Genomic DNA, 17,500 nt, shown 5'->3' with positions numbered 1-17,500 from the left:
ATTTTCCAGTAAAACACTCCTGTCTATATGAAAAAGAGAATACACGAAATTTTCCATACATTTGAACTGCAGAGAATGTAGGTATCAGTGAAAGTGACCATCGCAGTTTTGAAGCAGCTACAGCAGCTTTCTCTGGGTAACTCCTGTTTCCCCTCTCATCAGAAATGATGTTCTATATTAATATAGCGACTTCCGTACCAATGTTTGGCAAGACTAAAACAAAGCTTCTCCTTATTCACGCCAAAACTCCTAATATGGACAATAAACAGTTCGATTGCCTAATGACATTACTGCATTTCAAATGACGTCAAAGCGAAATCCCGATCGCTTTCCAGAATGTTCCATGGAGAGATGACGTTGTTTGCATTCGCGTTCGTTAAGCCAATGAAAATTCGGGCTTGTTTTGCATTTTTGTTTATGTTGTGTTTTTACTTTTCTTTTTCAAGGTCATATGAGAGTCGTTCTAATTTTAAGCCCATAGTAATATTCCCCTAGGAACAACCAGTTTGTTGTAGGCAAGTGCGTCGCCAGTGAATGTGCTCAAATTGGCTAAATCTCTACTTGCAGTCAGCATTGGCTCCCAAAACAGAGAAAAAGGAAAGAAAATCGCCGAAACAAGATCGAACCAAGCTGAGAAAGAAAGCAGTAAGTGCAAAAGCTGATTTGTGCCTTAGACTTGATCATGATCTTTCTATTTTTGACGTGTTGTGTGTTTTGGACGTTGCCATGATGGTGTTGACTAGGGACCTTAAGCAAGGACGACGTCGACGGCAACGTGAACGCCACAAAGCAATAGGTTTAATTGGCAAAAACAATAGCTCTGCACGCCCTGCACGTGCGTTTTACATTTTGATACATTTCTTTGCCGTTCTCGTCTTGACAACGACGTGAAGTTATGAGATTTCAGGTCATGTGGAGGACGCGAGCATCTGACTAAGAATTTTCTTTCTCAAAATCCACACCGTTCTTATCAATGGCATTTGGACTCAGGCTTTCCATGCCGAGTGACTTGGAGTAATCGCAAATTTCTGACAATAACGGCAAATAATATTTTCAGACGACGTTCTCGTAGCCGCCGTCGTCGTCGTCTTTGCTTAAGGTCCCTAATTATGACGATGACGACGAGATGACGATGATGATGATAATGATGCTGACGATGTCGAAGACGACTGCATCATTGGTGCTGGTTGCAGTGATTTGGCCATAACAACAATAATTTTAATATTAATAAAGATGTTTAGGAGCCCATTGGATGATTTTGATGATAGCGAGGATGATGTGAACGATAATGATGATGATAACATTAATGCGGATTTCTTGGTGCCTGATGATCTTTATTTAAAACTGATTGATGTTGAGGTCAACATGTGGTAATTCTGTCATTGATAACTTGTTGCTCATGATGATTAAAATGAAGACGATTTTAATTCAATGCTGCTGCTTGGTATGATGATGCATTATTCTTGCATATTTTTCTTTTCAGAAAACTCCACCCTCCATCGACGAAATTCTTACTACCTCTAAAGGAACTACATTCTACATACTGCGTGATCCAGGGGAACATGGACTTGTGGGAAGTCCAGAGAGTATAAAAAGTATGAAGACTTGTGTAACCTTCCTTACAGATAAAGTAGGTAAGTATCGCGTAAATAACATGGCGGCCAATTTAGTGTCAATAAACTGAGAATCAGCGGACTTCGGTTGGTTTCCAATCTGATCCTGAAGACTGTCAAAATTGTGGAAAAGAAATCGAGGGTGGTTTTGAAATGTTTTTGAAACCATTACATACATGTAGCATGTTTTAATGGTTGTGGCTAGAATTGATACTCCGAAATAAGGTGAGACACTTAGTTTCGTGTAAATAATGTACCAAACGATCTTACTTTAGTTTTTCCAGAACAATTTATGAAAGTTAACCATTTCGAGTCGGCGCTTAGACCTAATCACTAGAGATCAGTGCTTAACCCAGCAGTTGTTCTCTGCCGAAACGGAGTGTTGTTTGTATGCCAAGGCGGGTTAACACTGAGGTTGCCTGGTATTGCGACGTAACTTCACCCAATGTTACACCTGCATACATGTATGTGTTACGAAGTGTCTCACCCAATTTTGGAGTATCCATTCTTGTCATAACCATGTTTTTTGTACTTGACGTTTTTTCTTTCAATGCATTTTACGAACATTGCCATTTTTTATGACGCAGAGCGCGTAAATTGGTCAGCTCACGCGATTGGTCATTTTGAAAAATGATGGCAGTCATGTATTTTGCCACGGATATTTTTAGTTTTTGCCCAACAACTGGTGTCGCTTTAGGATTTTATGGGATTTGGACTATTCGGAAAAATCTGTTCGGCAATGAGACTTAACATACCATGACTGCTTTCTAATACGCTCTTAACTCACACCAGTTCGCAAAAGGCCTTTAATACGAAGACACATTATCGCTTCACGTTCTGCTTTTTATCGAATTTATTCAACCACAACCGGGATATCCAAGACTGATGGCGATCAACAAACAGCAATAAATAGACGGATCTCCTAAAAGATATTTCCAGCGCGAAAAAAGAGACGGAAATTAAAAAAAAAAGAACGACAGATAACAGCTCATGATATATTATGAACACATTGACTTTGAGGGCTTTTTTATTTTACAACTGATCACCGAGCTCTGTTATGTGACCATTGGTTGGTTGACAAGTCGTCTGCATGTGCTCAAGCCACCACGTCTTTTACAATGCGTTTTCCAGTGTTTAAGTGGGCTTTTAAACGAAGGTCACGGTTTTCAAATATAGAAGATTAATAAACAGTTAAACGATAGTTTCCAGGCAAAGAGGTGGAAGTGATTAGATTAAGATCTAGCTCAGTGTGCTATTTATTTCTTCAGACGAGGAAGACGACGTTGCTTTGCCGTCCTATATTGAAGCTATTGTTATCAACGATGAATTGTTCTTGGACCTTAGAAAACAGTACGTATATCACTGAAGCAGAATGGTTGCACATGGAGCTCCAATTAGAGAAGTGCTTACGTGTTGTGTGAAATAAATAGTTATACTCGAATAAAACTTAGCATTCCCCAGTTTGGAAAAAATACAGTCATTCTTAAATCTAGCATACATAATGGGTTTGCCTTTTTTTTCCGTTCAGTTGTCAACTGCTTAATAGTACAAAATGTGTTCGCCAGTTAATCGTTTACAGTTTTACAGTACTTGCTCTTTTTGATGATTTCTGTCTCTCAGTTAGTGTATTTTTTGTTGCCTTAAAGCATTCGATGGTCCTTCTTGGAGCACCTGGAAGAATGGACGACACAGGCCATGGATAGAGCAGAAAGTGTAGTACAAGCCAAAGTAAATGAGATTCATTTTTTGATCCTTTGTAAACTGAGTGAAATGTAAGTCTTATTTTCAGCCTTTTGCCTCTGTCAATGTCGCTTATATTGTGGTTGTTCAGGTCGAGGAATTGAACAGTGAGTTAGATTTACGGCTTCACCTGCACGAGCCAAGAGCTGCCAGGGCAGAGCAGGATGTTCATAACGTCAGGGCAGGTGAGTTTTTTATCAGAACGAACTCGTTTATTGTACACAAAACCCAACCCTTGCGTTACAAGAGCGCGCACACATGCGAACGAACTCCAAAACCACTGACACTCCAATTTGAAGCAGTTTTCAAATGGCCTTCGAAAGTAATAACGCGATTGCAATTAATAATTGGTTTAAAAATCTCGCGACAGTTTATCAACCAATGAGATGGAAAACCAAAACCAATCGCGACTTCCAGGCGCGATTTTTCCCGCGCTTTGAGCAAGTTGCATACGATTGCTACGAATTTGGTTTGGTTAATTGCTTTGTTTGCACCTGCTGTGATTGGTCGAAGTAATTGCTTTAGTATTTGTTTTATAACACTCAATAGGCCTTATTCACGATAGCTGCCATGTTGGTTTTCAATTGTCATGCAAATTAGCCATGTGTTATGCTGGGGGACAAACATTGGAAAAAAGGCAAATTTCGGAAAATCGGCAAGTCGAAATATTGAAATAACATTGCTAAAAGTACCTTTTAGAATTTAGAATTAAGTACCTTTTATATTAATTTTGTCTTTTGATTGCCTTTGACATTTCGACTTTCGCCTTCGTTATCTGCTCATTTTTCACAAAACAAACAACTCGTGTAATCATTCTATTTTACTACTTAGGTGATAAACATTCAATGAACGTCAAACAAATCATCTATGTGGCTAAGATGTTCATTATAACCTCCCGAACTTGTGTTGTTTGCCCCCTCAGAAGTGTGTGGCTAATTTGCATGATAATAGCAAATCCAACATGGCGGCTATCGCGAATAAGGGCTATTGAAAACCGCGCTTTTTACGGTAGAAATTTGCATACATGTACTACATCCTTCCCTAAAATACGAGGATTCATTTCGCATTATATCAGGGAGCTTAAGCAACGACAACGGGGACGTCAACGAGAACGTCATCTCAAAATATCGTGACTATTTTAACCTTTTTAATATGACAAGGGTGTGGTAGTTTCTCAAGAATGATACCCGTCTGAACGGCACTTAGTTTGGGGAGAAAATAAAAATTTTTCCCCCAAGTGTTGACCTTCTTAGTAACATCGCAAATTTGGCTATTTCACGTTGTTGTTTTGCTGACGACGGCAAAGAAAATGGACAAAAGCGAAAAACGCACGTACAGAGCGTGCAAAGCTATTGTTTTTGCCCACTAAATATGCAAATTTCTGACGTTCTTGTTGCCGTCGCCGCGTTGTTGTTGCTTATTAAGCTCCCTGTTATATTCCAACAGCAATTCGCTCTGTGGAAGGGCTAACACTGTCACTCGAAACGTCAGCTTTCAGATTTCACCACGGTGGTCAATTTACAATATCAACCCAGTTGATAAACTCAATTCTGGGTTCACAAGGGCTGCGCACAGACGATGCTCTGATACGTGGCCTTTTCAATGCGAAATTCACAGCCGTCCTGTTATGAATTTATTAAGACAAGACTGCTGTTTGAGGATATCCACATTCACGCAGGGTTAATCTCGCTTTGGAGCGTACCAGCGAATATTGTCATAACTTTTTTCCGTTTTCTTGAAGTTTATCGAAAGATTTTAGACAGCAATGACCAGAACCAGGCTGCTGACCAGCGGCTTTCGTTAAAACCTTGGTTTGCTGGGGGTGCTCAGTCTCGCGGGCTCAGAAAACCTGGTTGTGGTCATTGTTATTTAAGGTTTTTCAAGTTTATCATATCAGTTTCTCTGCTGACTGTTGAGAATAACCGTCAAATCGAGACTATTCCTGTCAGGATAATGTCCCCTGTTGTCAAGCAGTTTTGGTGACTTCGAAACTTGTCTGACAAAGAACCTTTTACTCCCACGGCTTTCAAACTTTATTCCTCTCCCTCAATGGAATTGGGCAATTTCTCCCAAAGAGGCAAAGCGCAACTGAAAGGTACCTGTAAAAAACGTAAAAGAAAAGAAAAACGCAAGAATGGTAAATGTAGATGGGCGCACGAATATCTTGACTGTGTTCACTGTAAAACGTTATTTCTGACAATGTAAGTTTTACTATTACTGTAATGATGATGATGATGATGATGATGATGATGATTATATTGTTGTTCCTCAGCGGAATTGGTGATGCATCGCGAGCGAGTTGACCGTCACTGCAGAGGTGTCACTGCATCGCTGAATGAATTCAAGGCGAGGTTCCAAGAGATGATTGAAGAGCACGATAAAGAGGTAATACGCTCTGACAGCTCAGACAAAACATGAACTTCTAAGGTTGATAACTAAATACGTGTTTAGAGTTATATTATGGTCTCACTTGTTACCCCGTTTGGTTTTCATTCTGTCGTGGCCATAGCGAGTAGGCCGCATGGTTGGAGTGGTTATTGTGCCAGACTCGCAATCCTCAGTTCACTGATTACAATTTCCCTTTCTGACCATTAGCAGCAGTCGTTTTGAGTAATAATCGGTTTAACTCCTTGGGTCCCCTTGTAAGAGTCAAACGGTCTACCTCTCGCCAGGCTTGTGTCCAGAAATGCACGAAATAGCCCTTATCGGAGTTATCAGCGGTTCAATGCCACATAAACGAGGCTAAGGGGTCGTTTTGTATTGAGTTGACCCTTAAGCCTCCTTTGCATGTAATTTTAAACAAAAGAAAATGTGCCTGCAGGCTTAACTCCAATAAGGTCCATAGACATATCTGTCCCGCCAGTGGGCGTAGGCTTATGACGTGTCCGTGGTTTCCCGCGGTTGCGCACTGTAGGATGTGCATTGTTACCGTAGTGTTGTGGTTGGGGAGCGTTTTGAGCGGTGTTACACCTTCCCTCCCACCCCCGCTTTTTTTTTACACTATCAGTGTGACGGGTTCCTGTTTTCAGTTCTGCGTGCGAGCTCATAGCTGGGTTGCCAGGATTTCCCAACCATGGGAGCAGTCTTGGAGGTGGCTGCCAATAATGGAAGCTTCTTGATGTCTCAGCCACCTATCTTCTACTTAGTGACAGAGTTGTTGACTCTATCGCACGTGTGGCGCTTTTCTTGTTAGTTTGTTTCTGTTGCCTCTTTGTCTTATTGGCCTCGGAAATTCCCGCAGGCTGTAAGTTGACCGCTGTCTTTATTAGTAAATCTGTATCTCCTTGCCTCATACTGAACTATGGTTAATGTGTGTGTTCTTCAGACGGATATCTTCAAAAAGTCAGTTCAAGAACTCGAAGCGACCTTCACTTCAGCGGCAAAAACACACGAGTACGTAAAACCAGCAGCCTCTATCTTCACTAATTCCTTGAGTAAATTTATTTTTAGGAACATGTTTTTTTCCCGCGAAAGGTATTGTATTTCCCTTGACGCCGAGATAGCTCTGTTTTGATTGGCTGTAACAGCAGTGGGCGTACGTAGGGCGCTTTCGATTGACCGTATTTCAGAATAGGAATACATGGAATAGAAGTTAGAAATTCTTCGTGTTTACGGAGATTCACATTAAGATTGCCAAACACCTGCTTAAATGATGTTTTAAACATATCTTTATTATCCTTATTGCTTCAAAACGCCAAACATACCGTTTTAAATCATCACTCTCCGTATTCTCATTCCGGAATAGGGTCAATCGAACGCACCCTTAATCTCCCAAGGGAGGCCTTCTATAAATAAATCTACTCGGAAATTGATTGACTCCTGGGTCAACTATTGGAGATAGACGCTTCCCTTGATGAGCTCCTGGTAAAACTGACTACCTTAAACCATTTTCCAGTATTTTTGTGTCTTCGTTGTGAGAATGTTCTGGCAGGTCAGAAGACAGAGTTCCTGTTCCATAAAAAGAAAACGAGTGTTGCTTGAGAGCCCGCAAGACAACAGCAACTACATTTTTGTTTCTTAAGCGAGAGTTATAATCGCCGTTGACAGCAACTTAAGCAGTTACAAAATAAGCCTGACAGAAGAATCCAGCGCTGCACTGCTCTGTCATCTGGGCGAGCAAGCCATCTGAGAGCTGGTCAATTGAGAATTCGTACCATATTCGTATTCTTTGCTGCCTGTTGTTGTTGTTGTTATATCCTGTGCGAGGGGATGAATGATTGAACGAATGAATGAGAGAGTAATAGTAATAGTAATATATTCTTTTTTGCGCCTTACTCTCCAAAGGGAGGTATTGGTCTAGTTACAATAAAGGTTTGAACATTAACTAATAAAAATACAAAATAACATTTACCATATCCGTATACAAGTAATTGAAAATTCATAGCGCTTATTACATTTGTGAATTAAGAATCTCTTTCTTTTTTGAAACATTAAATGGATATATTTGCCTATTATTTTAGATGTAACTTTGTTTTCTGCTGTAAGTAAATACTTCGTCTCCTCGTTATCACTTAAATTGGTGTAACGAGTGTCAGCGTTTGAAATATGTGAGTGCAGCTCACGTCTTAATGTGGTATAGCGCCGACATTGCATCAAGAATGCTGTTCATTTTCTATGAGTGAGTGATTGAGTGACTAAATGTGAAACGTATGACATCTATTTCGTAGCCTGCACGCAGGCGGTTGGATGGTCGAAAACCCGGAATTCGTAATGAGGTCGCCATCTTGGATTCGCGCGGCTAGGTCTGGGCCGGGTTGAGGGTCGACAAAGCGAGCGAGGGGAGGGGGGCTCTTCCCACTTCCCACCCCGTCGTTTTGTCACGGGGCCCAGACCTATCCCACGCTCTTCCAATATGGCGTCTGATAGTGTTTAGTGGCGACACAACAACTACCGCCTGCAAGCAGGCTATCTATTTCGCAACCGTTTGTTATTACAACATATACATACTTAGATAACTAAATAAAAGGTTAGTACATTTTCAGAGGTTACTGGCACCACAAGTGACCTCCGGGTTGCCATGAGACAGTTGCGATTGTCTTGCATCGCAACACACAAGGCTTGTCCAAATCATTAATTCTGTTCACTTTTTCCACCAATATCGTGACACTCGTTTTGGCAAAAAAATGTATTTGTTGCCCTAATTAAAAGTGATAACTTAGTTATTGTTATTCGCAATTTTTCAGACTTTTAGTAATTCAAGATCAAGTTGCTGGCCGTATAGAGCAGGTGAGGAGAGCCTGCCGAATAACATCTTGTCTAAGTCCATAACCGCGTGCACTTGTGTTTCGTTTAATTTTAGCAAATGATATACTTAGTTTGAGCAGTTCAACAATGGATGGCTAAGGTAGAGTCCTAGTACACTGTATGTATTTACAACACATCGCAGGAAAATACAATTAGTTTTTGAGAAAAGTGAAGGAAATTATGGGCAAAATGTCGGCACGAGCAATTTTAAAGTTCCAGCTGATTACCTCGGGAAGAGAAGAATAGGTACTGGTCACCGCCTCTGAATTAAAGAAGAACTGCAGATTCTTACATGTAGCCGCATAATTGTTCATATGTCAAGTATGTTGAAAATAAATCACTAAATAGGGATGTAATCAGGAGCTAAGTCATTGATACTACTATGTAGAGTGAATCAAACAAATATTCCTGTCGTTTGAGCTGTAAACATGGGGAGGGGAGGCGGGGTGGAATCACGCCGATATAACTTTTTACCGGCGAACTGGAAATGATACGCACTCGTTTCTTTTCTGGCAATAGTACATGAATGTAATCAGAACATCCTTGAGGAAATTTCGTCACGACCTCGATGAAATGCTGAGCACTTTGCGAAACTCCAATGCAAGATTCAGGAAAACTTTCACGTAAGCACTTCTTAGTTTGCTCTTCACTACATTTTCCCTGCCTTTTTATTGGCCGACAGCCCACCTCTCGTGACTTGGTGCCTTCAAATAAGAGTCTGTCAATGTGAATTGCTGTATGAGTGTATTTTGCTACATACTATAGTCTTTTTATACTGACTTGTATCCGCTCTCCTCTAAGGGAATGGCAGATCGCTCACTGAAGCTGACAATTAAGTGTGATTATTCTGAAAATAATTGTGAAAAACAACCTTCTGAACCAATGATAGATCTCTCGGAGGATGGTTAATTATAAATGATAGACCATGCAGCTATTTGTTGACGCAAACGTGATTTGTCACTGGATATTTTTGTTACCCTCGTCCTTGAATCAACTTGTTTTTAAATCATAAGAAGTTCGGTTGATACCATTTTCCCATTTCCTACAGAGTCTTTTCTGATGGTGGCAATTTTTCAACGGATGAAGTTGACGACTACAAAAAAAAATTGGTAAGTTTATAAGTTGGAAATTTGCAAATTATATATTAAACTTTGTAAGTTTCGCTCAAAAATGATTTGTCGTTTAGGAACTTCAAACTTCAAAATGCAGTATTCATAAACATTTGCGTGATCTAACTATTTTGCGTTTAATCCATCCGGCATGTTCGCATTGTACAATGTTGGTAGAGGAAGCTACATGTGGAATGGTGGAATACTGTTAAAGGAAATATATATAGATAATGTAAGGTTAACTTTTGTACCCACTGCTGCCTGTGGACAACCCTTGTGAGCCCTCTTAAGTGCCGTCAATATCGATTTCGTTGCTTAGTAGTTTTCTGAAAGCGTCACGAAGTGATAAACCATAACGTGAATTTGTATTTGTTATGACGTTCGTTTTGCTGTTCCCCGTCGTCTGTGCTTCCGAGATCATTTGACTTGGGGGAAGGGGTTTGAAATGCATGCCGCATGTGTATTATAAACCTACTTTTGTCTGGTGTCTCCGTTGTTGTTGTTGCTAAGGTGCGCTAATGGCCGCGTTTATACCAGGTGGCATCTTTGACGTCTAGACTCATTAAACGTCTGATCGTCAAGTGCGTCCCGTTTTTAATAGACAACTCAAATGCAGTCAAATGTAATTTAACGGAGATAGCAACAGGAACGCTTATGTGCCAGTTGTGGTCAGCGGCTTTGTTAGGTCAGTGCATGTGCGATGATTTCTTGCGCTTGTGTGCAGTGGCGTTGTGGTTGTAGAGTGTTTTTAGTGGTTTTTTTCCTCTCTCCCACCCCCTGTATGAACTGTTATGTTTTTGTTTTGTTTTTTTAATCATTGTTACGGGTGCTTGTCTCCCATGCTTTATGGGTGCTCATGGCTTGGTTGCCAGGATTTCCTAGCCGTGGGCGCAGTCTCCAACTAGTTGCTGGCTGCCAATACAGGCCGCTCCTGGGTGTTCCAGGCACTCAACTTCCACTTAGCGACAAAGCTGTTAAAAGTCTTAGAAGACTAGTTACGACGTCTTTAAAATGTGACGATCATTCGTGTGTGCCAACTAGTATGACGTCTGGTGCGTCTGCTTTATTTCCCTTATTTAGACTAAGCGACTCAGACGATGTCTAGTGAAAAGACGGCCAAAAAGAGACCTACCACAAATAACAAGCAAGAACTCTGGGGAAATGCATGCAGCTGACGCAAAACACACGAAAACACTTGCGGGCCAATCAAAATTGATGTGGCCTCCGGTCTGATTGATTAAAAATCAGGAGTGGGACTTCCGATCAATCAGACAGTGTACTGAGAAAAGGAAATTCAAGTCTAACATGTTTTGCTTAATTATTGTAGTGTATTCTACAATCTCAGTAGGTAGATACAATCAGTGAGTCCAAAATGTTTTGTTCACTGTGTGTTGTCTCAAGTCGTCTTTTTCCTTTTTGCGTTAAAGGAACGTATGGCGAGTAAGATAGACTCCGCAGAAGGATCTGTGATGGCTGAGCTTGAAGGAATGGAATCCAAGAGATTGGAGGCAGCAACAGACTATGCTGGCAAGTTAGAAGACAGGTTAGTATAGCCTGTTGCGTGGATTTTACATTAAGTAAAGCAATCAGTCGTGTGAGCTGCGAAAGTCGAAGTCGCAAGCTTGTCGCGGCTTGGCTGCGCGTGTGGCCATCGCGTCTTCGCCGTTTACATTACTGAATTTAACCAAAAGAAAATGATGTAAAAGAGCGAATCCCTGTGCTCCATGATAAAAGGAAAGGAAAGGAAAAGAACTTTATTTAAGTGTGTAGTTGTTCTAGCGCTGAAGCACTAATTGGGGACACTGTAAATTGAAATTGACAATTAACACAAATCAAGCCTTTTCAATCTATTTTTAAATTTTGCAACACTTGAGGAGGTTGTTTAGAAGGTCAGTCCCGTCAGAAGAAAGCGTGCGGAGCATGACGTGATTCGAGATGGACCAATCGGCATGCATTCAATAAGTAAATGGCCACGTGACCCTGTACTAAAATGAGACTATCATATTATCATTGGTAGAGGGCCATGTATGGGACATTGGTTCTCTTAGCTCATATTCTCTTACGTTAATGCATTCATCCGTAAAGCCCGAGTAGAATAAAGCCTGGTTATCAAAATTCGGCTGTCATCTTGTTTTCAACATATTAATGCGTTGCTTTCTCCATGAGGGCCATATGTAATGCGCGTGCGTGGACCCAACAACGTTCGAAGGGCTGTGCAAACGGATGTAACATTGTTGCGCTACGGTTCGGCGATCGAGGAACAAAAGAAATGTTGGGAGTTGTTGAACGTTTGACCAATTTCCGGCAAACTCCGTGCAACAACACGCAAGGAGATGCATGCAACAGGGTGTGCGAACGGTAAATGGGGTAACACCCAACAATGTTGGGAGTTGTTGCGGGCCGACAATGTTGCATCTGTTTGCACGGGGTTTTAGAAATGCTAATTTGCTTCTTCAGAATGCAGTTATTTGCTCCGGCATCCTCCTTAAACTGAGTTACTCAAGTGTTGAAGGCATTATCAAACACGGGTTTCTCTTTTTCTTGATATGTGCTTTGCTTTTAAAGGTTCAAAAATCACCTTTTTGATTTGACATTTATGGAAAAAGTCACAAGATGGCTGACCAACACGCAAGTTAAAATCAAAAGTGAGGTGAGGATAAGCTGTTTGAAGTGGCATTTTGACCGAAGCTCCTTCTGCTAACATTAAACCACATATTGCTTAAGCTCAATTCGAACATTTTATCGTTGCAGATTAATTAAATCCTTGCGAGTGTCCTTTGTATTACTTTGATGCACTTTATATTTATAGCAAAGCTCCGCGCGCGGAGCACCATGGATAAGAAAATATGATAACCCATCTGTGCGACCGTACGTCCACCTCTTCATATATTCCAATGCGACCATTATCACTTAAACATATCAGGGGCTCGAGTTAAGAGCTCATCGAGGCGGCCGTACTCCAGCTAGTTTACAGCCTACATCTTTGACATTGGACATCCATGTTATGGTCAATTGACACCTGTCAAAACAAGGTATCGCCTGACCAGTATCACGTGACCATATGGCGGGCGCAAGTTTAGAGCACATCGAGGTCAGCTGTTTTTTTAAGTTAACCGCTGACCAGGTAATGAGTTTCAATTGGATCACAGCCTCAAACCAGGTTAACTTATTGTAAGAGGAAATAACCCGGGAGCTCCGCTTATACGCTTGGCTAAATCTTCAATAAGAGACAAAAGTAGGTGACACACTAAATTGGGAAGACCTCAATTAGGAAAAAATCACCTTAACGTTACATTTTCCACTTGAACTCACCCCTCTCACCCCGCCTCCCCCTTGCAATGTTGGGAAAAGGAAGTGTTAGCGATAAGAAAACAATATTGTTAGTGGGGCGGGAGGGGGTTAGATGGAAAGATTTCGAGGGAGAGATTTGTCTGAGATTTCTTAAAAGGGCAAAGTGTCTCAACCCTTTTGGCGCTAATTGTAGATATTATTTATTTCTTTGGTTTTTTAGGTGGCATTCAGTAATTCGCAAGCTAAAAAACTCTCCATCTATCTCTCAACATTTGAACGTCACATCGATGCAGTTGAAAAACCCAATCTTGACAAAGAGGTACGCTTACAACAATCAACAAAAGCTGCTTTTTGTTTTCTTCCTAAAAGCCATATGACCATGCAAGACACGACTGAAATCTTTAGCTTTATGTTCCTTCTTGCAAAGCTTGCCTTTGCGAGACAAGGCCTAAGGTTGCAGTGGACATAAATTTCAGTAGTTTTGACAATCAGAAGTCAACAGAAAAATGATATCGATGAAGTTAGTTAACCGTAACCCTTTTCTTATTCGAAAACGCTCAGATTTTTAGGTTGCCGCAAATCCCGTGTGTGTGGCTTCTTTTGCTTAAAGGCATGTATACAGCAACTTATACACTTGGTAATAACCTCTTACTAACCGAGTGTAAGGGCCGTACTGGGGAAATATTGGTCCGAGGTCGTAGCAGTACGATTCCCAAGTACGGTCCCGAGCAAGTTAGGTTAGTAAGTTGTTTATCATTTGGATTCGTTTCTTCGAGCGATCAAACACTTCTCCGCTTGGTGAATTTTCCTACTCTTCGTCTTTTCAGCGAACTTTGAAGACGGTGACCTTCTACACGTAAAACTGAATTATGCTTCCTATAATTGTACTGTTGTGGTGAAAAAAATAGATTTCTCATTTTTCCTTTGTGCTTCGCTCAACTTTCATTTCCCGGGAGAGAGAAAAAATGCGGAAACAGACCGTTTCCATGGTGATGGTCCGTACTGTAAAACCCCTACCAAAAACCAGCCAATTAGAGTGCTCTATTTAGCCTGAGAATTGCTTACCATGTAATGACTTTTATTTGACAGCAAGTGACGGCCCGCCAGGTTCAAAACAGCCTGATACCAATCCTGCAGACATTTCACGAGAGATCGATGTACCTTAACTGTCTTTTGAATCCCGCCACACCCAGCCTAGCGATACTACAGGCGGGGCTTAACACCAGCCAACAAAAAAATAAAGAAGAGAACAAGCCGCTTGAAGAGACCCTCAGGTTCGTGCATGGATGGTCTTTCTGTGCGTTCATTTTTAGAACATTTTGTAGCTGGCACATTTAATTACTTTTACGACAAATGGTCAACCTGATTCCTTATTTTATTCCTTCAAGCTCCTTTTTCCGCTTCCAGTTTGAGATAATTATTTTAATGTTTCAAACTTCTACGAGGACCTCATTTACTAGTGAATTGAGTGACGTCAAGCGAAACTTGTCCAATTACAACAGTCGCAGATATTCAAATAAGCCAATCATTACGCAAAGCAAATCAATGCAACCGACGCAGAGCGCGGGAAAACGTGAGAGAGAAAATTACAATTGATTCCGCCTTTATTCCTGATTGACAGAAAAGCTTAAGCAAGCTTTGTACGGCGAAGAAATCAGTTGCATTTTTTATTCGGCTCTAAATATGATTCAAACCCCGACGGCGACCTTATCTTTCGCAGACACTCGATTCTTTTCAATATAGACAGCTCCTAAAATCTTTTGCTCTCTTATGCACTAGTCAGTTAAAACCACACCCCACCCCCGGGACGTAGCGGGGTTGTAACAATCGTACAGCGTTACATTTGAAACTTTTGCCTGCCCCGCGGGTGAAAATTGAGTGTTACCATCCTCGCTGCCATGTCCACAGCGTGTAACCAGAAGATTTTGATAAGTTCATAGTAAAAATAATTTTTTTGCATCGCTGACAAACACGATAGCTGGCAAGGTTTTCATCACATCTTTGCAATTGCTTATGGAATCGTTTTCGTGTACCTTTGCAGCGCGCGGAATCAGGCAAAGCAGCCAGGAGGGAACGGAAAGAAATGTTACCCAAACAGTGATAATATCAAACCTTTGTTTTTATAGCTTACTTTCCCTGTTGTCTCTCTCGTGTTGACGCTGGAACGTTTTTCGATGCTTGGACTCAATCAAGGCTAGCTTTACAAGCCCCGCGAAAAATTCCCGCTAATTTTAACAAACTGTTACTGTCCCCATCCCCTCGGAGAAATGAGCAGGTACCACGGTCATGTCCCCGTTACTCCCCCGTTATGTCCCGGGTTAGGGGGTGCCGCGGTTTCAATTGACTAGTGCATTACGTGAATACTCGTCTGGATGCTTTCTTTATTTAGCTGCATGTCTTAAAAGCGGTGTCTTTCTAACCTTTCTTTCTGGGCTCCTTCTTTGTAAGTCCGATTGTGGAAGAAGAAATAAAGGCTTTCCTGTCAGACTTGAGAGAGGTTGGTGCTGAAACCCGTAAGGTTGAGTCTCCGGATACGAAAGAGTCCCGGGTGTTCCGCTTTCCATCTCCGGAGAACTTTCACTATTTTGCATTTCCTGTGTCGCTTACTCACATTGAACCAAATCCACCTCAAAAGTACGTTTGTCTCTACTCTTATCAGTTCTTACCTTAAACCGCCATCCTTCAATGAATTGATTTTATATTTTGATAGTAAAATGATGTTCTCCTCACTCACCGACTCATTTCCTAACTACGAATATGTTATCTTTGACTAAAGCCCTTATAACATTCCTGTCTGAAATACCATGTTACAGATAGGAAATGTGTGGCATGTAATGCTTTAGTTTGTTATAATAGTACTGATTCCACAGGGAGTTCTCTGTCATACTGTTTCCTTTTACTTCTTTACTTCTAACCGCCAAGTGGTTGACTTATTCAAGGATTAGACCACCGTGCGGCAGATCTTGGGAGGGGAGAGCAGAAATTGCTGCCTTTTACCCACATTTAAAAATGGTTAGATTTCATATTTTCTCGAATAAGGAATGTAAGCCTTAGGGCCCGTCTCACATCCGTTGTTCCGCGAGGCGTTGATAAACACACGAACAGGCGTAGCTCAGTTGGCTAGTGTGCGGCTTTCGGAGCAAGAGGTCCCCAGTTCGATCCTCGTTGACTTCAACGTCTGTTTCGACTTTCCTCTGATCCGGGTCGCTATAACTTAAAATACCCGTGAAATGGAGCACTGACAGAGGGAGGGGTAAAGGGCGCACCGTCGGCTTCCATTGATACCAGCCTCGTAGCTGAAGGAACTACCACCGTTAACTATAGTGACTTTACCTTTTCCGTTGTTTTGACCATACACTTTTCGCAAAGGGTATGCTGGCCTTATAATGCGTTCACTGGAACTTGAGCGGCTTGCTCTGTTGTGCGATCCTCATCACCTGGTTGTTGAAACTCGGCTGAATAAACTCTTACACCTTCTTAGGTCAAAGAGGACTAAAAAACAACCCTCTCAGGTAATTGAAAGAAGTGGAACAACAGACTCTACAAGAATTTCAGAAGGAGCTAAACCGAAGAGTACTCGTGAGTGATTCAGTTATTCGTTGAACGTTTCTTGATGTTACGTAGCAAGAGTTGTTTGAATGGAAAGCAACGTCGATTTAGAGTTAAAGGGACTATGTCACGCAAAATGATGTAATTTTATGACACCTAAAATGCTCAAAAAGTGGAATGAAGCATTGCAATAACCGCTTAAAACTGTTGAAGAACGTAAAAGAAATACAGCAAAAGGAAAGAGAAGCATGGATGGACACAACTGGACAAGATTGAAACTGATTTCGTTTGGGTAATCTTAAAAGTTGGGTCCGACGTTTTCAAGTTTATGGCAAATCGCCTAGATAAAGGTCTTTTTTGCTCAGAATCATCTTGTTTGTCGCGTAACGATAATTTTACCAATAAAGGAATTCCACATTTTCATTTTCGACTTTAAACTCGTGATTAGCGAAAGGTTTTTCCGAAACACCCTAAAATAATGTGACGTAGTCCCTTTAAAAGCAATAGCAGCTGCAACAACATCAAAAGTAATGAACTTGATTCAAGTGTCAAGTCCTCTAGCGCGGGGGCACTGATCGAGAATACCGTAGATAAATATTAAATCGAATCAATTTAACTGAAATCAAATGAAACATTGGTTTTTGAGGAGAGGGGTAAAACCGGAGTACCCGGAGAAAACCTCTCGAAGAAGAGTAGAGAACCAATAAACTCAGCCCACACATGACGCCGAGTCTGGGAGTCAAAACCGGACAAATTGACGGGAGGCGAGTGCTCTCACCACTGCGCCATCGCCCCCCCCCCCCCCCCCTCCCCAATACTTAATAATATGCTGCTCCCTAGAGATTGCTTCGCTACCCAAGAACCAAAGAAAAACCCTCTATCATCCCAAAAGCCCGCTATTCTTTTGGTCCGCACCGAGAACAACGATATTTGGCAATGTTCCGGCAAATACGC

At 41.4% G+C, this 17,500-nt stretch overlaps 1 protein-coding gene across 1 annotated transcript in view; it reads left to right on the top strand.

Moving 5' to 3' along the window:
• Window positions 1-17,500, top strand: part of LOC137985072 (coiled-coil domain-containing protein 180-like) — a 57,831-nt gene that overhangs the window by 27,306 nt on the left and 13,025 nt on the right. The window contains exons 21-35 of the mRNA XM_068832530.1: window positions 568-645; window positions 1,484-1,634; window positions 2,882-2,963; window positions 3,260-3,341; window positions 3,445-3,538; window positions 5,626-5,738; window positions 6,679-6,746; window positions 8,537-8,579; window positions 9,117-9,220; window positions 9,646-9,706; window positions 11,134-11,249; window positions 12,272-12,356; window positions 13,218-13,316; window positions 14,087-14,271; window positions 16,479-16,576. Coding sequence (XP_068688631.1) covers window positions 568-645; window positions 1,484-1,634; window positions 2,882-2,963; window positions 3,260-3,341; window positions 3,445-3,538; window positions 5,626-5,738; window positions 6,679-6,746; window positions 8,537-8,579; window positions 9,117-9,220; window positions 9,646-9,706; window positions 11,134-11,249; window positions 12,272-12,356; window positions 13,218-13,316; window positions 14,087-14,271; window positions 16,479-16,576 — 1,459 coding nt within the window. The remainder of the gene's footprint in view (window positions 1-567; window positions 646-1,483; window positions 1,635-2,881; window positions 2,964-3,259; window positions 3,342-3,444; window positions 3,539-5,625; window positions 5,739-6,678; window positions 6,747-8,536; window positions 8,580-9,116; window positions 9,221-9,645; window positions 9,707-11,133; window positions 11,250-12,271; window positions 12,357-13,217; window positions 13,317-14,086; window positions 14,272-16,478; window positions 16,577-17,500) is intronic.

The sequence above is a fragment of the Montipora foliosa genome, chromosome 2, assembly GCF_036669935.1.
Source record: "Montipora foliosa isolate CH-2021 chromosome 2, ASM3666993v2, whole genome shotgun sequence".
Classification (NCBI taxonomy): Eukaryota; Metazoa; Cnidaria; class Anthozoa; order Scleractinia; family Acroporidae; genus Montipora; species Montipora foliosa.
Note: the sequence above shows the minus strand (reverse complement) of the source record. Positions and strands in the feature narration are given on the sequence as shown.